The sequence below is a fragment of the Perna viridis genome, chromosome 13 (assembly GCF_037379345.1).
Source record: "Perna viridis isolate PV_CMFRI_1.1 ecotype Kerala chromosome 13, ASM3737934v1, whole genome shotgun sequence".
In the NCBI taxonomy this organism is placed as follows: domain Eukaryota; kingdom Metazoa; phylum Mollusca; class Bivalvia; order Mytilida; family Mytilidae; genus Perna; species Perna viridis.
The window spans coordinates 11,336,743-11,357,576 of record NC_142457.1 but is presented as its reverse complement, the minus strand read 5'-3'; the positions used below and the strand labels follow the sequence as shown (position 1 = coordinate 11,357,576).

The window sequence follows — 20,834 nt, the reverse complement described above, 5'->3', positions numbered from 1 at the left end:
ATACCAACTTTATGGAATATCTTTAATCATCTATCATCTGATCAGGATAACACACCCAAAAATGTACACAACCTTCTTTTATTTAACAAGAGGCTGTCAAAATAACAGCAAAACTACACTCAGGAGATTTTCCAATGAATTCAGATTTTTCACTACAGAAAAAGTCTACAACTCAAAATTAACCAAAGGCTGAAGTCTTCAAAGTCACTTATCATCAAATATTCTCTGTCACTGATGTTGACTAACTTTGAACATCCAATATTGCACGAATGGGATATGCTCTAAAATCGGGTGACTTCCGGGAAAATCTTGGTTCCTTTGATAGGATTTCGTACTCTTCTCTAATTGTGATGACCCCAAATTTTTTAATTACCCAGAACCAGATTAAATTACTGAAATGGATATGTAAAGATATCAGGGTCCTGATAATATAAATGATCTATATAGTTAATTGAAATAAGCCCCGTGTTTGAAATAGAAACTAGGTGATATTTCATAACTTCAATACTAACTAATTATTTCTTCTTTTAATGTAAACTTCCTGTTCTCATAGAAGCAAAAAAAACATACATAGACATGTGTATTATATTTTTTAAAAGAGGTACATTATAGTGATCTTTGGGTTGATTGAATTTTATAAACTTTAAAACTGCTTCCACAAGTGAGTCTTAAGGCAATTTAAGAATTTAATAAAACAGCCCTTACCTCAAACTTCTCTGGTACTTTAAGTTTAGGGGTTGGTACACCAATAGCAAAGTCTATCATTACCATTATAAGAATCGAAAGCAGCACTGCAAAATCACTCAGATATTGTCGAACCTAAAAAAAAAAAAGGAACAATGAAAATTTCAGTTTTTAGGTATCGATGTTCATTTCATATTCCAGATCTGTTTATACTACTCGATGACAATCTATATTTTTTCACAGTATTCTATGGAAATGATCTGTTAAATCCTTGAACTTTCTAATATTTTAACAAAGGTACCATGGAGATATTCACAATACATAGAGCATAATTTGCAGTCAAAATCCGTAAAAAAATACTTAAAATCTGTATAAATCAACACCTCTGAAATTCTCAGATACTAGTACATAAATTCATTTTTGCAGCTTTCATGCGAGTTCTCTATGAATGTGTTGGGCTATTTTTAGTTATTGTATCATTCAGCCAATCAAATTAAATCATTCAGAGGTATTGCCCTATATCACAGCCAAATGTTTATCATGTGGTAGTCATATGATTCTCATAGGATAATATGGGTTTGAAAACATATGATAATCATATGTTTGAGAAAAACATGTGATTATCATATGTTTGAGAAAAACATGTGATTATCATATGTTAACTGAAACATATGATTATCATATGGTGCTCGATTCATATGATAATCATATGATGCAAACCATATGATTCTAATGTGTGGCACATTTGCTTGTGTACATGTATATACGGTGACAACTCCTTTGTAGTATGTTTGCAATTAAAAAAAATATTAATTCAGAAACTCCCGCATGTGTTTGGCAGGGGATGGTAAATGTGAAAAGTATCGTTCAGACTACCTGTATGTATAGAATGATTGTAAAATGCAGGACCTTTTGAAAGAAATTGGTATTAACATTTGTCAAAATAGATTTTTGGACTTCTCCCTATCATGCAGGACTTATTTTTATTTCCTTCAATGCCTTTTAACCAATACAAGAAATCCTGTTATTCAACAGGTTTACAAATTTAATCATATTTATCTTCATAAGACTCAAATATAAAATCCAGACCTGTTTGTGCTATATCACCTGTCAGATGACAATCCTTTTTAATTTATACCATATTTTATAAACATGATCTATAAAATCCTATATTAAAATTTGATTTTAACAAAAGGTACTATGGCAGGGTAGGAAACTCACTCAAATTCTAGCCAGTCCTGAATACAATTTTTCAATATATTTACTATATGGCTTTATAAATTTTTGCTAAAATTAGCCGGTCCTGCCAAATAATAGCCTGTCTCGGACTGGTGGACAGGCTACTATTTCTAACTCTGACTACAGAGAAATCAAAAATCTGTAAAGCATAATTTGTAGAAAATACAAAAAAGTAAACACCTTTGAAAAAGTAGCACTCCAGATAAAAATACTGCAAATGTGATTCATGGATGGAAAGCCTTCACTTTTTTACTGTTGGTATTTTGTTTAAATGTTATGGTAAATTGAAATTAACATGCTGCTTTTTATATAACCCTTGGTCATAGGAGACACAAATTATATACAATGAAGAATGTATTGTAGAATTAAAAATTAAGGGAGATAAATCTGCAAATGACTATGAAATACAATAAGATACTGTTAGATTTTCAATTTAAATTATCTCCTAAGTCTACTTCGAATGGAAAGAATAATTTCATAATATGAAGCAACTTTATAACAAAAAGAGAAATGTGCAGCCTTTTTTAGAGGTGTATCTCATATTACAGAATTTACGTGGTTCTTACAAAAACTCAGGAATGATTTTACGAGGTCTACAAACAAATCAGAAATTGGCAAAATTGGGAGTAAATATACAGTAAAAAAAAATCGTAACAGTAAAATCTGAATTTGAAATAGCGGAAATCTGCTAAAAAATTGAAGAAAATCATCCCTGAAATCTACAACTTGAGATTTACATAGAAACTTACAATCGTTGGGAAGAATCTACTGGTTTTGGCCATTTTCAAAACCCACGCAATTCCAAATGTAAACAGAAACAATAATATAGACAAGAAGAAGACGTTGTCATGGTATTCAATTGTATCACATCCCGTTCCTATCAATATTCCACCATTTTTCTTACATTCTTTCTTAGAGAACATTGAGAAATCTACCACTGTCATATTGGTCGCATTGGAGGCGACACTGGCAACAGTTGTTGCCATGTTATCTATCACTGCATACCCAGCAGCAGTGGTAGAGTTCATCACCATGGTGATGTTAGTATCCTCAAATAAAATTTTATCATAACATGTGCAGTTGTAATCCAATGGTATGTCTGGATGTATGTTGTACGGATACTTATCAGTAATGGCAAATAATTTCTTGAATGCTTCAACTATGAAAATAACTGCGATTAAACAGGCAAAACTTTCTTCCGTGAATCTTGTTATATATTTTACAAGAGCACTAAGGTCAAATGCAACGACTATTAACAGAATGAAAGCTGACCATAGACCGACCCAGGCTCTCAATGGTAGGAAGTCCCATCCTTGTTCACTGAAAAAAAAATGAAAAGATTAAAATACAATGCAATCCTGCATCAGACTGTGAGTTTAAGAGGGTGTTCTCTCTAGAGGCTTAAATAAAATTGACATACAGTCAACCCATACTGAACAACCACCTGTACTGAGCAATGACGTCTCATTCCATTTAAAAATTGAGAAAAAAAATTGTGACTGTTCAAAGTTAATCTATACCACTGAAAGAGGAATATGATTTTTAAAACATATTATTTATTCTAAAAAGTCAATTGTTGAAAAACACACTATAAAAAGTAGGATGTGGAAACACTGAAAAGTTGGATCTTGGCCTGATACTAAAACCTTACTCGCAAATATTGTAGATAATCATTTCTAAAACCAACATAGGACCAGTACTTCCAAGAATGTTGAGAGGTTGGCCAGAAAACAAAGCAAACAGGATACCAGTCAGAGCTGCTGTCAAAATACACTCCATAGTACCCTGTAAAATTGAACCCATATTTGTGAGTGAGTTAACCCCATTCAAACATCAGTTAACAACCAAAACTACATATAATATAATATAATATAACTGTAATAAATTGTATTATTCTATGATATATTCATACTAATGGTAAAATTACACTGGAAATGACTTTTTAAGAAATGTTATTGAATTATTTTGTTTTTACTGATTTTTTTTAAATTTAATGCCCTAAATTTGCACATATCTCTAATATATCTTAATATTTCACTATTCTAGATACTTAAATAAATAGTGGATATCAGAAATATGGAGTAATGCATAAAAAACCAATATGTCTTCAATTTTAATCAGATAATAGAATAAAACAAATACTGTATTCTGTTTTGGAAAATATAAATTAATTTGAGATAAATACTGTAATCAGATTGGCTAAAATAATTTTGTTATATCTCAATGGATACAAAAATGTTGACACGCCCCCCTATTCAGTTAAATTCAGAGCTACTTTTCTCATGTTTAAAGATAAAAATATGTTTTAAAATTAATTTATAAAAATTGGCAATAATAAAAATTTGGTCTATTGAAAAATAACAAATTTTCCATGTGCATATTTTGTTTATCACATTTCATGCAAAAAATCATATGCACATGGAAAATTCATGTTATTTTTCAATAGACAAAATTTTTATTATTGCCAATTAAGTAAATGTTAATCACTTTTCAATTCATTTTTAGACTCTAAGCTGTTGTCATGGCAACTTGCCACTATCCATTATTTTCACAGGATATCAATCTGATTTTGCTACTTTTTATTATCGCACATAACATTAAGTTTAACATGTGCTGTACACATATTGTGTGTATACTATCTTTCACGGTTTTCCGTCAACTGCGAAAATAGCGAAAATGACTACGTTTACAGTATTCCAGAATGAAGGCAATTATTTGCAACAGCTTTTTTTATAAATTTTTTTCTGTCTCACAAAATAACTGAAAATAAATTACTTGTGAAAGTAAGTCAGTTTATAGTTTTGACATAATTGACAATTCTATTTATTTTCAATTCTAAAAATCAAGCTAACAACCAATAAATATGTGAAAGATAATACAAAATAGCCATGATTGCTTGTGCCAGTAATGGTTTCACTTTTGCACAGAACATGTTCAAAACACTCATTAACTCTTTGATAATTTAGTTATTCACTCTTCACAATTAATTAGTATGCTACCAATGTGAGCCATGTTTTTAATACAATAAGTGTCCACACAATTAACACGAAAAACAATAGGATAAAAAATATTTTCAACTTTTATAAAGTATAAAAAACAACTGGTAGTACTATCTATATATACCATGCCTCTTTTCTTATACATGAAAAAATGAATTAATTAATACCATATAATTGTTTGTAGCCAGTCCTAATAATCCACCAAAGGTCACATTAGGGGTCAGCGTTGCAAGATAAAGGTAAATGATGGATGCAATACACTGCATATGCAAACAGTCTTTAAAGTCGCTAGCATACCAAGGAAGCTTCCTCTTAATATCAGCAATCAATCCACCAAATAATCTGTGAAAAAAATATATAATGTAAGTGAAGTTAAACAAGAAGTTGCTTGTGCAGTTGTGCTAGGTATATACAATTCAGACAGATGAATAGATGGACGAACAGATTCCAATATACCAACCACTCATTGAATGGGGGTTTAATATTATATTTCTTAGTTTTTCAGAACTTCTCTAAAAAAAAATTCAGTCTTTTCTTCAACAGATCAATAAACTATCATTTGAAAGAATTGTACCTTATCAATCTTTTCTTGATTAGTCAAAAGACATACTGATGTTAGGAATAGAGGATATCATAACAAACAGAATTTTTGCAACCTGTCTAAACCAAACCCTGTTTGGTCGTAAAATTTGTACGTTTTCGACAAATGTTTGAATTAATTAGGTTCAAAATATATCTAAACTGACAAGAACGGATTCAAAATGTCTGGTTTTGACAGGTTTCAGTTTATCCAGGGATCAGTTTACACAATTTTAACTATAATATAACAGTCTTTCCAAAGGTTTGTTTTTTCTTACAGGACATTCAGTCCTGTGATGACATACTATTTTCAGGACGGAACAAAGCTTTACCGTCCATTTTGACCTGAATCAAGAATGACTAATATTGGAAATTTTTCAGACTTCCGGTCTGGCATTTTGAATTTTTTTACCAGTCCTGTCAAATTTTTACCAGTCTTAACCATCTTCAACACAGCTGTAAATTCACAAAACTATATATTACAGAGATGATTTTTACAATATCTACGAAGTGAAAATTGGCAAAATCGGAAGTAAATATACAGTAAAAAAAGAATTGTAAAGGCAAAATCCAAATTAGAAATAGCGAAATTCCGCTAAAAAGCGAAACAAAATCATCCCTGGTATTAGGCCATTCAAAATTGATTTCCTGGTTCTCAGGCCAGATTATCATGATATTAGAGCGGTAGTCCTATCTTTTTACCATTTCCTCCCTGCAAAGGTATAAGGGAGGTACCAATTTGTATTTATTTCAATGATAGATGTATTACAATAAAAATTGGTAATGAGATACCCTCAAGAGAGTAAACAACTTGCCCTACAATCAAGAACTTTTTATTTTTAATTGACCTTAATAATGAGATTTGATCAATAATTTGAAATGAAATTCTAATGTGTGTGATTGCAAAAACAAGTACTGCATCAGTAGTGCTACTAAGTATATAAATGGCAATATCATGTCACATTTTCCGCAATGTAAAAAAAAAAGTTTCAATTATTTCTAAATCTACAGTAATCTTAAAAAAACAAAATGCTGTTCTTAGATGTAGAAATTTCACGTAACCATGGAAACTTACCTGCCAGATCTGACTAGGGTAGGATCACAGTGGTTTTCTTCTTCTTGAATGAAGACTTCAGCCTCCTTAGGACCAGCAGGCATTGCTTTGTTCTCTTTTCTTGCTTGCTGTAAGATATTTCAAAACACAGGAGTTCAAAACAGCATTGTTTTGAGGTCCAGGGCCTTCAATTTCTTATGCAGGACTACTGATATTTTAAGACAGAAGGGTTCAAAATAGCACAAATCTGAGGTCCAGGGCCACAATTTCTGATGCATGGCCATTGAAGTTACCTTGGTACCACACTTTACATTTACTCATATTTAGGACTTTACTTTCCTCCTGAAGACCTGTCATTTAGGATGCAAAAAAAGTCCAGTAGATTTCATTAAATTTTGAATAAAAAATTGATTGAAAAGAATAACTAAAATCTGAATAACTTAAATATATGTAGTTCACACTTAAAAATTTCAAAATCCATAAAAAACACTGAGCCTTCACTCCTTGTATCGCACATGGTAGAACCTCATGATAAGGGATTTGGCTTCCTATGTTGATGGATTTGATTTTCAGTACTTCTTGTATACAATTATTTTTTGGTTTTAGATCTTCCTATGGATTTGATTCAAATGCTGCTGATGAGAGGTTAGTTAATCTTTGAAACACATGTACAGTATGTCAAAATTGAAAATTTTAATATAAATGAAAGTCAATTATTTATTGGGCAATCAGTACTCGAGGCTAAATCTTCATACACAGAAAAAATGACAATAATTCTTTAAATAACTTAAATTCACTGTGATAAAAGACAAACCTGAGAAGGAACTTTGGTCGGTGGCTCAATACGGATTTTAGGATCCCATTCACCAGGGGGCAGTACAGTCACCTGATCTAAAAATTCATCAATACCAGTCAATATATCTTGTCTGGTCTTAGCTTTATAGGCAACCTCTCGGAAAACCTGAAGCAAAAACAAACATAGCATTTTTTTTTTGAATGACCAGCATATTTTCAACGAAAAATAATCAGAATTTTTCGAGAAAAGTAACTAACAGCTGTATAGAGAATGTATTAAATAATATTTATTTACATTACTGACCATTTTAACACTTTAATTTTTTTCATAGATGAAAAATCCCAGTAAATTTGTTACTAGATCACTAAGAAAACATTTTCAATGTCTAATGATGCAGGATTTCCCTAACAAATCAATTAAGACAGGTTAAAAAGTTCATTTTAAAATTTTTAGTGATTTCTCTTTAAACTATTTCATTCTTACTATTGTTATAAATTACAACCCAACATTATTTTTAAAATAACACAAGTTAGTGATACCTAATGAATGAACATTTTTTTTTGGGAAAGAAAATTCAGCATGTGCCACCCACTGCCTGGGCCTTTAATGGACAAAATCTAAAATTTATTCATTTTGTCGGAGTTAAAAAAAACATCAAAGTTGTTAAATTAACCTCATCGACCATGACAGTTGACATGGCTCTTCCTGTTTCTAAGCATTTGCCTGATGATCCACTTGGACCAAGATGTAAGAAAATAAATCTCGTTGGTAGAGGGACCTCTGTTAAATCTCCGATTGTCCTGGCCTCTGTAAGTCTTATGAATGCTGTGATTGGGTATCGTAATGAGTCTAATTCTCCCACCCAAATGTTAGCAGCTTCAGCACCATCAGGAATCTTCTTCATGAATGGCTGGTTAAGCTGAAATAAACAATAGACATATGTTCAGGCCATGTTTTTTTCAAAATAACCAGAGAGGGAAACATCTTACTTTTTTTCACACTTTTTTAAACAAAACTATGAGCAAGCTCAAAACAAATGATATGCCCTCTCCTTTTTTTGACTTAAAACATACAACTTTCTAAAGCTTGATTATCTTCCCTTGCAAGCATCTCCATAAATTATCTTATTTTTGTGCACATTTGTTCGATGTAATTCTTCTCTGAATTTTTTTTCAAAAATCCATCAAATGGCTTACCTCACCCTGAAGAAACCCAACAAAAATTCACATATTTGATGTATAAAATTTCTAAAAACTCTCATCTAAATATGCTATGAGGTTTACAAAGAGATTGGCCTACGTGATGTATGGATAATTTCTGGTAGAATTTAAACATATGAAGAGGTAACTTCCCTTAATTCACACTTGTCTACTTGTTCCACCTCGAAATGTCGCTTTGCTATTTGTTTTAAAATATATGAAAAATGATTCATTACATAATGCATTGATATTTAGCATTTAGCAGTAGTTCAAAACAAACAAAATATCATCTTTTTTTCAGACAGATAGCCAGTAAAACAGTATACCTCCTCTCCTATATTTTCAACTTTCAAAAAATCAAAAATATAATTCCACATCGAGAAATATAGAACGTTCAGATACTGTGGAAGTACTTTACTTCCTGGATACTAATTTTCATGCATTAGTGAAGAGACAAGTTTGTGAATTCATAAATTCACTGTTTTGAGGTTTTCAGTATATAAATCAATAGAAATCTCCTTTTCATTGGAAACCAAATTTCGTTAATTGGCCTTCCCACGAAAACCACGAAATTTGGTACCCCAAGGACAATAGTACTTTCACAGTACCATGCACATAAATGATACAGACTTTATTTAAAGATATCATATAATATAAAAAAGCAGTACATGTAAATTGCAAACAACATTCACAGGATTACCGGTAGAACAAAAACAAAAAATAATAATATGGGCATAAGCTTTGCCAAATTTATGTTTTACTTTTTGGTCAAAAGGGAGATAATCAATTTTTCTCAAACGTAAATTGGAGCAAGCAAAGGCAGTTAAATGAACAGCAACTCCAAAATGAAACATTATTTTTGAAGAAAAAAGTTTTTAAATAAATCAAAGCAAAGCTGAAAAAAATACTTATAAACTATATGAACAAATTTCTACATGTAAAATTTAAAATAAATAAAAGCAAAGCCTTACTTCTGTAATTTTAAAATATTCATTCAAAAATTAGTGAAAAAAGCAAGCAAAGCCTTTCAAATGCTGAATAAAAAGTAATAAAATTTTATTTTTTCTGTAATCAACCTACTTGGTGATGGTGATGGTGTTTGGAAAGCTAGAAAAATATAGAGTATTATAGTATGTCCTAGCAAAATATATACATGTATTATTGCTTTCGTTCAGTTTCCCTACAATTTCTCTTCTATGTACTAGTGCAATATATACTACTGCTTTCCATTAGTTTCCTTACAATTTCTCTGCTACCCAGAATCAGGATATTTTGCAGTCAATTAATTTTTCTTCATTTCACACATATAAACATAGAGTTTCGTATATACATTTTTAATATTATGAGTTTGACTCAATAGAAAAGGTGACACAATCTTCTAATTTCTGGGAATAATGCTAATTATTTAATGTGCACCTCTGACAGGATTTGGGTACTTCATCCTAGACTGAAAAAAAAATATCTGTATCAAACTCATTCTTTAAGTTTGAAAGCTGTATAAAACTGAATGGCTTTAGTCCACAGCAATTGATCATAAAATGTGTTTACATTTTCATTTTTTCATGTTCTGTATCAGAGGTAAGCATACCATAATCAGAAATTATTGATGTTTTTATCAATACAAAAATAGGACTGTCTTAATTGCAATAATCATGAACTATGAATTAAAATTTAAACTGCATTAACTAACAGAAACTATTATCTCTGAATTTACAGTAGATATAGTTAATTTGAATCCTATGGTTTCTCTTTCTTTTATCAAAAGTAAGTATTCTCCAATGTAGCTATTCCTTTACCACATCAGATTCCATACTCAAAGTCTTAGTTTCATGACCTCAAGGTCATACGGTCATGACCTTTAAACTCACCTTTGCACTGGATGGTGACTCTTTGAGATCTCCATTGACTTGGAGTTTGGCCATGTCAGGTACACTGTTGGGATTTCCTTTAATAGCTCCAGAGACATCTGTGATGAAAAGTAAAGATTGATTGATTGATTGATTGATTAACTGATGATTGATTGATTGATTGATTGATTTTTAATATCTAGTATACACAATTTGAACTTCCATCTCCTTATTTCCCACTTTTACTGGTCCTTGCAATAAATGGAAAAGCCTGGGTATTGACAATACACAGGGACTAAAAACATCTTTAGGCTCATAATGCTACTTATTTTACTTGAGTTTAAACATACATTGTACATTTATTTCATTTCCAAATTAACAAAGTGGATCCAACACAAGTTATGTCAACATTGACTTATCTCAAGTTACATTCATAACCATGCATGTTTGAAATTAACAGGGCTCATCAGCCATTTCAATAGACCCTAAAATTTGATGTGGGCTACTAAAAATTCTACTGTAATTGTAAAAGAACTTAACATATTAGTTACCAAAATTTAAGCTGTGGTTGAGGGCTACAAAGCCAAATTTAAGGTTAAAACCCAGCCATGTATACATGTATACATAAACTAAAATCAGTTCAACTTACGATTAGCCTTCAGCCCCCCCCCCCCCCCCACCCAAAAAAAAAAGAGCATTTGTACAGAAATGTTGATGTTAATAGTCAATCAGACACAAAGCTCAACAGAGACATGATGATACTGATAATGAAGTAAAGATGTGGAGATTATGTTCATTAGACAACCCCTAAGATTATTCAATATACTTTACTAGTGGTTAAATAGACAGAAAGAAGCAATACTTGCCACCAGCCACCAACCCTAATCTAATAAAAAAAACATTTAGGTCAGTGAAATGATGCATTGTTTTCATAGTGTTGGGCAAGTGGAATAGTGTACCTATAAGTTTCCACTGATAGTGTAGATTCCGGCAAAACAATAGCTGGTGAGCATCATAAATTTGTTTCGGGACAAAATAATTAATCATTAGCTTAATTATTATGTTTCATAATCTACAAATAACCTCATTTGACCATCACAGTGAACAGGATGTACCGAAATAGTGCAGAAATAAGTTTTGTCATCTCATATTTCAATCATATAAATTACTTACACGACATTTATTGCATTAATTAATATTCACAGGGTTAATAAACTCCATTTCTGTATGCCCAGTGTGTTATACAGGTGATTTTTTTCATGTCTGGCTCATTTGCTCATTTGCATAAAACCAATTAACTTTCATATGATATGTCACATGTAATATTTATACAATGGCTCAGAAATTTAAGTGGTCTTAGAGCAAACAAACCAACTGTTATGACTGAATCTAAACCAATTAATTTGTACTTAGAACTAAAAAGAAAATATGAAATCTACAATATGCTTAACATATTTAAATACATATAGAATATCAGGGATTTCAAAAATTAATTTAGTTCAACCTTTCCATCTGGCAATTCGAATCATCATTGTTGGTCTCCATTAATTTATTGATCTTATCATTTTTGTTTTGTTTTTAACCACCTACATATTCAGCCCTTTTTTTAAAACAGCTTGAGTTCAGTCAAAATTAAATTTGAAGTGGTCCCCAACATCCAAACCTTTCATTTTGTCTGATATATATATTTTGTTCTTATTTGAGGGGCTTTAGGGTTCCACTGATACAAAATACCCAGTTCTAAATTGTTTTACTTTCTTCCTTTTAAATGAAATTTTATGAGAAGCATTGGATGCAAGAAATATTCATGAAAATGTCTCCTCTCACTTTGCATGGAACTGGGGAACAGCCCTTAAATGACTAATATGAACGAAACATATTATAACAAAGAAAGACAATTTACATACTATGTGTATCAATCAATTACCAAGTCTTCCAAATCAATTACCTAATAGGCCATTCAAAGTTAATTTTTTGATTCTAAGACCATTTATTTCATGAAAAAAACATTTCTTTCTACCTTTTTATTGCTCAAAGCGACCAGGGTGCTTTTTACATTATAAATTAACAGTAAGAAACTGAAGAAGAAAGTGTTTCTATTTCATTTAGTTGGAGATCCAAGTTGGTAATGAGGTACACTGAAAAAGCACACGGGAGAATAAATTGGTAAATTATTTTGTTAGCCTTAGTATTCTTCATATTATATTTTACCCTTTCTGATTTAATGGAATAACCTACAGTCCCTAAATTCTTATGTTGGAACAGCCTACAGTTGAAGTGTTTCATTTATTCTTAGTCACAAATTAGCCATCTAACATTTGAGGACACCACCTCTTTATGATGAGAAATTTGCCCTGACAACCTTGATGTGAGGAAACATAACATAACATAACAAGTTTAGTACATAATCATTTACGTCAACAGACAAATTTAAATATATTACGAACAAAAAGGACACTTGGAACATTTCCTTTTTTACCCTTCAAAACACATAGGTCATTGAAGGTCCTATACTAAAACATAGATTTTACTTGTTATTTTCTTTGAAGTTTAATTATCAGGTAGTTATTAATAGAAGAAATCAAGAATACATTTGGTTTCAGAAAAAAGTTGAAAAATATTTCTAAGGTTTTTTGAATATTCAAGAGTTCATATTGACTAGTAAAGTTTTCAATTCATAAGAAGTTGTCAAAGATATTTAAGTAAACAGGAAATCATGCAACATATATTTTTGGGTGATATTATTCAAGGGTCTAAATTGACTATCTAGTGTCCCAGGTTCTTGATTTTTTTTTTAAATTTCCAATCAATGGTCATCTCTTAAGGAAAACCGATAATCATCACAAAGTGTCAATGAATAAGGTCGAAGTTCAATGACCAAGGTAAATGAAAGTTCAGAGGTCCTGGACCTTTTGACCATCACCACTCACTAGACCTCCTTTTTTATATTCCATTTTAGCCTTACACCATTGTATACAAACCTCTCGTATTTGTCTTTGAGAATGATCTGCCAATCTCTGAGAATGTCCTAGCAATAGATTTTTTTCTTCCAAGATCATCAGCTTGTGTTTTCCGTCTTTTAAGGTGGGCGTGAATGTGAGCAGAGAGTATAGCTTGCTTAATGTCATCTCGAAGCGTATCCTCTAAAAGCTTGTTGGCTATTAAATTATCAATTAATAGATCTGAAAGAGAAAAATGGGGAATTTAAGATTATCAAATTTATATACAGCAATAATTTTACAGTGAAATCTATCTAAACTAACTCCCTTTTAAACTTTATTCAGTTATGTGTCAGTCTTTGTAAGAATCAGGCAGTGGGTGAAACATGGAATGAAAAAATACAACCATTTTAATTATGTTATTAGATTTTTTGCACAATCAGAATCAAAGGGAAAAGCAACCAGATTTTCCATATCATGTTGGTGCATTGAGCTATAACTGCATTGAAATGCACTGTATCTGAACATTTAAAGGGCAGATACGCCTGTCAAAAACATTATTTTGAAAAATTTGCGAGCAAATCCAGTATGCAGAAATCAAATAATACTCTTTTCAAATAGAGAAATCATCTTTGAGTGAAATTATACTATCTGATCAGTGGGTTTTTGACATGCATGTTTCTGATTTTTTCTCACTTCACCTGATTTCTTACAAAGACTTACACTTAAGATTTGCTGTTTATGGCAGTGGCTGCAAAAGCCATGAAAAAGGGCCAAAGAAGATATAGAAACAATAATAATATTTTCCATTTAGGCAAACCATCACTGACATTTGACCAGTTATTATAATCAATTTGACCTTTAGAGTCAATTATACATCCAATAACTGTCAAGGGAAATTATCATTGTCTATAAACTGTCAAAATTTAGACAACCATACAATTTATAACCACTCTTTAGTGTGAAGGTAATAATTTTATGTCAGAAGGTTATCATCACTCTTCTATATGAAAGTAATAACTTCATGTCAGTATTTTGAACAGCTGGCCTTGACAGGTATCCCTGTCCAATGTTTTTTCTACACTTAAAATGTGTTTATTCTGAATATTTTTACTGCTTTGCTGGAGTTGAAAAGGCCATTTTTAACAAGTATCAACTAATAACAAATTCAGTTTCTCTGATCACCCAAAGTTTCTTTGGATGGGCTAAGAAGTCTTAAGATAGGCAGAATTTTTCAAGTATTATGGATGGCCATGGAAAAAAGTCCTATCACAGCAAGAAAACCTGGAAAAGAGGTATAACCAACACAGATAATTTTCAAAACTTTCGGGATAGCCTGGAAAAGAGGTCAAATAAATACAGAATTTCAATCAAAGTTTTTGGGATGGCCTGGAGATGACATGGTATCAACACAAAATTTCTTTACTTTTTTCAGACTTGTTTGAGTTTTTTGGGATGGCATAGGAATGAGGCCATATAAACATATTCAAGGTCAAAGATGTCCTAAGAAAGAGTCCTTATCAACACAGAATGTTTTATAATATCTGCATGACCCAAGGAGGTCATATAAACACAGTTCAAATTTTTGGGATGGCCTGGGAATTAGTAGGGTATTTCCAGATAAATCAAGGTGTCACATTGTCTTATATAAAGTGGAGGAGTACCATTTATTAACTATGGTTATGGTTCATAATGTTTAACTGACAGTTTTATTGACAATTTACATCTAATTAAAATGATTCACTGAAAACATTATAGAGCTTTACTACTTGTTTATCTTCGATATGTACAGTACATGTATTTTTGTATACAACTTTGTCCACCATTTGATATGTACAGTACATGAATTTTTGTACACAACTTTGTCCACCATTTGATATGTACAGTACATGTATTTTTGTATACAACTTAGTCTGCTCATCTGAGTTTCTATACAATTATCCTGTCTACAAATGGATTGATTGATTTCAAATTTGAGGACAGTGATTCCGATATACCATCAACTCACTGAGTGGGGATATAAAGACCACAGAAAATTCATTGTGCATACTAGTTTTGTTCTATGTGTGAATGTGGATTTTCAGAACATATTTAAGGTGGACTACACCAACTGACAGCAAGACCACATAACTGATACCTTTTCTGTAACTTGAATATTTGAGACGTTTTCAGGATTAACTTCACCAACTCCTGAAGGTGGAATTGGGAGAGCAGTACCATCTTCTCCATACCTTCCCACCAACTTGAATATTTTATACATTTTTAGAGTTAACAGTGCCCGAACTCCTGCAGAAGGAATTGGAACAGCAGTACAACCTCCCTGATACCTTATCACCTACTTCAATATTTGAGACACTTTTAAGGTTAACTGCCCCAACTACAGAAGAAGGAACTGGGAAAGCAGTCCCATCTTTGTGGTACCTTACCTGCAACTTGAGATATATGATAAGCATCAACATCAAGCATCATAGCACCGTTCAATAATTGTGACCTCAATTCAAATAGAGAATGTAATGACAAAGAAGCGACATGAGGTTTGGACCATCTGTTTCCACTGTCTTCCACATCTTCTTCATATTTCACCCATCTACAAAATTACACATAGCAGCATGCAATAATAAAAGGTTACAAGCATTTAAACCTGTCCAAACTCCCTCAGAAACAGATGATTTTGTTCTATGTTTGGTTTAAGCAGGATCAAAATGCAAACAAGCACAATCTAACTTCAACAAGATATCCTGTTTAGAAAGGTTTCTTGTTTTTTTAATGGTTAATTTAGACAGTTTTAACAGAAAATCCAATAGACAGAATGGTTGCATTTGAACATGAAATTCCACATTAAGTTTTTTGATGAATTTCAGAAGAAAAAGATGTATTAAAGCAAGAAGATCCTCTTTATAAAGCAGGATTTATTTACGCTGATTTTTTATGTGCTAGCTTTTCATACATATCCAGATCCCACTGAAAGGCATGACCTACTTTTCAGACATTTAACCATGACTTCAAGGCAACAACTGTAAATTAATTAATTGCTTGTTAATTTATAATTACATAGTTGTCATTTCTGAACTAAACATGATTTTAAATTTTAGCCTATTACCACAAAATTCTAAGAAAATTTTTTTTCTAATTTTTCTTCGAATGTAAAATTATGTGTAAAATTAACCTTAATTTTTTAAGAATGACAGACTTTTCATCTATGTTCTTAAAGTACAATGAGCAAAACTAAACTGTCAAAGAGGTCTGTTATATTTCGATTCAGTCCCCACCCCTACCTCCCCCCACTTGCACTTTATAACCATATGAGGTGTACTTTATTTCATCAAGTTTCACCCATTATCTTATCTTTTTTCTCCCACCATTTGCATCTCATATCCATACCTGGCAGCTTCTCTCCACTGCATTTCATTGCCAAGTTTAAACAATGTGTCAAGCTGACAGAAAACATCATGAGATTCATCCTCGTTGTCAGTGATAAGGGCTTGGATCTGTTCACTGGGAGATAAAGTTGCTGAAATGGACAATTAAGAAAGAAATGAGACTTATCCTCAAAAGCCATTAGACAATTGGATGTGAACCTTGTACATGTAAATGCTTCCTTGCTGGTTTTGATTTTGTAAATAGGTCACATCACTACTGATACATAGAACTTGAAAAATAAAAAATAAAACATTTTTAAGGTACATGTATGGTGGTATCTACAAACTAAAAGAAACTAGACCAGCAGTTTACATGAGCAGGCAATGAGACTAATACTGTGACGAATGTTTTTCTTGGAGAAACAATTTTTGTGGTTTTAGTGAATCAGTCAAATCTCAAATTCTGAATGAAATATAAAATTTCATCAAAATTTTCAATGCTCAAATGAAACCACAATTTCTCGTCTATTTGGTTTGTCTACTGTCAAATCCACGACTTCCAGGATCTTTATGTAAAAATAAATTTACTTTAACAGTATCAAACACAGGTTTAAACAATACAAAACCCTGAATAACCTAAAAACCTGCATGAAACAGACATTTTTTTAAACGTCTCTTTCAATCATTTTAAATACATTTTGTAACCTTGCTTAACTGTCTAAACTGAACCACTTTTTAAAGTCTAAAAGGGATCTAATATAGGCAGATTTCAATGTGTTTAGCTTTTTTTTATGCAGTGTTCTAAGATTCCCATTTCCCATTACCCGGGGCAAGTGAAATTTGGGTCAGGGAAAGTTAGGTACTTAGTTAAACTTTCCCGTGGCAAGTTGGAAACTCCATATGCTGTAAGGATTTGTTTTGTTAGGAAAGCAGTCATTGACTGTGGGAAAGTTGATTTTATATGAATTTTCCCCCCGAGGAAACCTCAATTTCTACAAAATCCTAGAACACTGTTATGAGTACATGTACATATGTAATCAATATGTTACTGTTGCTACTTCAATTGAATGAGCTAACAAGATTTAAAAATATCTGTGTTTGTATTGATACTTTTACATTCACAAACCAGTATTACATATTACATAACAAAAGATCTGTAAATGCAATGCATATTGTCTACATGTATGAATCATCTTTCTCCTTTGAGGGCTAATTTTTTACTGCTTGAATTTGCATATTATGTGTCTATGAACTTAACTTGAACTGTTATCCCTTATTAAGTATGTCTGATATTTTGTTTAAGTTTTCCATGACATTTGAAATTTTATTATTCTTTAAGAATCAGGCATGTGATGATACACCAAAAAATAACCAGAACTTAGCATTACCATGATTACTACAATATATTAAACATACCAAGACACTGTTGACACTAATATTGTTGAGATACATGTAGTAAGGTGAAGAGAACTGATTTCTGACTGGTTATATAGTATTCAAAATAGTGGGAAAATTTAGCAGAGAATTTTAAATCATCTCCACCTTTAGACAGGTGCTACTACAGTACTTTAAAGTGTCCTGGGTATATAGATTGTTTTTGAGGTCCACTGAATAAGAATGCCAAATTGCAATGAAAAAATCTCCAAAACACATATTTCTAACCTTCTACAATATAAGTTAAGCTAACTCTAGATATATTTTATTCTTGGTAATAAATCCAACACCATCGGCAGGTTACCATCGTTACATATATGTACATCAGTCTGTACATGTATAACACAAAAGCATTTTAAATACATGTACCGGTACCTTTGTTATTATTATATGACAAACTGCAGTATTAACAATAATAACACACATACATGTACATGTACAATTTAACTCAATCTAATTTCATAGATGCCTCTAACACAATAAAATAGGAAAATAAGTTTTGAAAGAATGTGTATTAAAACCTGCGGGAAACCCAATCTAAAAGCTTCCTAAAACACCCACTCTGTGACTGCATTTAAAGTTCAAACAATCACTTCTGACAGAACAATTTTGAGCAATTCATGTTTCAGACCCTTACAAACACAAGATGTCGATGTTGCTCTGTTCCAACAGAAAAAAAGACATTTCTATTGAAACTTTGTATAACAGAATTTCTACAGGATTGGCCTTGACACAAAAATATCTTCTCCAATCATGTATTTGTAGGTTAATTTGGATCTAGGTGACCTAACCATATTTATCTAATTTGAGAACAACAACTCATAAATCACTTCCAAATTAATTTATATCAAAGAAATTAGGTTACAAATATTATTTTCTTTCTGTCAAATGGACATAAATTCACATATTTCAAGGCCCTATACTTGTCACTTTCTATGCATTGATTGATAGCAAAAATGTTTTGTTTACAAACAATGACAAATAAATAGCCTTCTTGAGAAGATTGCATAAATAAGTTGGTCAGTGAATACTTTTCAATTTTGGCTTCAGGCAATAGTATACATTGTACATGAACATTTTTTATGTAAGCTTTTCCATATGGTCTTTGTTATAGTCAGGGTAAAGCACGAGTTAACTAAGGTGAAAATTACATAATATAGCTATAACAAAAAAACAAATAAGTCAACCAATATTGAAACTATGGAAAATCAGAAAATTTAAAGGCTATCAACTGCGTATTATGCTTTCGATTTTGATACTGACAATATCATGTGGAATATCTCAATGAGCCGGTGAGCATGAGTTAGAGACATTCCACATTGTCAGTATCAAAATTGAAAGTAATTATTATTATTATTATAATAAAAGCTGGTAAATAATAATTATTGTATACAACAGTATTATATGACAAGATCAAGCTCTTAATCGATTGGGTCAATGGGATTCTTGCACACTTTTGGCATGTCAATCATGTTTGTATTACCTGATATTTTTGTGATACAACTACTGTAAAACATTAGGCAGAAACATCAAAGGAAAATAGGACGAACTGCGGACAATGGATGAGTATTGGTCATATGTGTGTGTACCCTAACCTTTGACACACATGTACAGGTCATTTTTAATATTACATTCTATTGCTATTCAAAACTGGTGGACAACAGCTGGATATTTCTCAAGCTGGTTAAACAGTTTTAAGAATAAGATACCGGTAGCTAATTCTTTAATTCGGCGGGTGTTTCTAGAAAAGCAGAGGACCATGCTCCCAGTTTTTAGTGGAGTCCGAGTTGCCCATTTGCTTTTGTTACTTTGTATGTATGATTTTAGTTACTTTATGTTCTTTGTTGTGTATGTCTGTTTTCCATGTCTGGTCTTTGTCCCCGGATTACATTCTTTTTTTATTACCGCTATAACCTTGGTTCTCTTGATTGCTCTTTAATAATCTAAACTGGGCACCATCAAACTTGAAAAATAATTAAGTCTGAGAATATTCTTAATTTCCATGGTTAATCCAATCAAAGACTTTAAAATTGGTGACATCACGAACAGTTAAGAATATTCTTAGACAAGTAATTTTCAAGTTTTGTGGCTCTGATGACAGAGCTATTCTTGACCAAGTTTGTTTGACTAAAAATTTATTATTCTGAATATACACATATAGTTACAGTAAATGCTTTGGGGTAAAATTTGAGAATTTTATGTTGATAGCCCAGACAACATTTCTGTTGAATAATTGCTAAATACGTATTTACCTACATATGTAAATATTACCCAAAAGTTTGGTAGCCCATCTCAAAATCAAGTAGCATGGGCAACTGGACTCCTATCAATTTTTTATTCCTATAAGTACATGTAAATGCCACTAAATGGCATAACCATTTTAAACCCAGTTTGTCAATGTGAATAAAATGAACCATGACTTTCTTTTTTTTTTAATAAACTTTCTTGAATCTGATTTAATAAATTACCATTCTCATCAAAAGGCATGAGCAATTGGCCCAATTACATGTACATGTAGTTCAATTTTTAAATAATATATTACACAATGATAAGCTCTACAAAACCAACTTTTCCAAGCATCTTTTTTTTTCAATGTTGAATCTGTGAAAAAGTCATGCAGTTAGTAAAACAGTGATCTTCTGAAGTTCTAACCCTTCCTTGGTGTTAGTTCATCAATCGTTACATAATACAGAATGTAAATAATC

The 20,834-nt window shown here is 31.6% G+C and overlaps 1 protein-coding gene across 4 annotated transcripts in view; it reads right to left on the bottom strand.

Annotated features, from left to right (window-relative positions):
- Nucleotides 1-20,834, bottom strand: part of LOC148599567 (electroneutral sodium bicarbonate exchanger 1-like) — a 43,547-nt gene that overhangs the window by 9,239 nt on the left and 13,474 nt on the right. For 3 of the 4 annotated variants that reach the window (XM_088557490.1, XM_088557493.1, XM_088557491.1), the window contains 12 exons: nt 16,718-16,847; nt 15,763-15,923; nt 13,379-13,579; nt 10,419-10,516; nt 9,631-9,657; nt 8,025-8,270; nt 7,370-7,516; nt 6,577-6,683; nt 5,090-5,264; nt 3,575-3,708; nt 2,673-3,243; nt 706-819 (listed from right to left, as the gene is read on the bottom strand). In XM_088557490.1, the coding sequence (XP_088413616.1) occupies nt 706-819; nt 2,673-3,243; nt 3,575-3,708; nt 5,090-5,264; nt 6,577-6,683; nt 7,370-7,516; nt 8,025-8,270; nt 9,631-9,657; nt 10,419-10,516; nt 13,379-13,579; nt 15,763-15,923; nt 16,718-16,847 (2,111 nt within the window). The remainder of the gene's footprint in view (nt 1-705; nt 820-2,672; nt 3,244-3,574; nt 3,709-5,089; nt 5,265-6,576; nt 6,684-7,369; nt 7,517-8,024; nt 8,271-9,630; nt 9,658-10,418; nt 10,517-13,378; nt 13,580-15,762; nt 15,924-16,717; nt 16,848-20,834) is intronic. The other variant, XM_088557492.1, reaches the window with a different exon arrangement.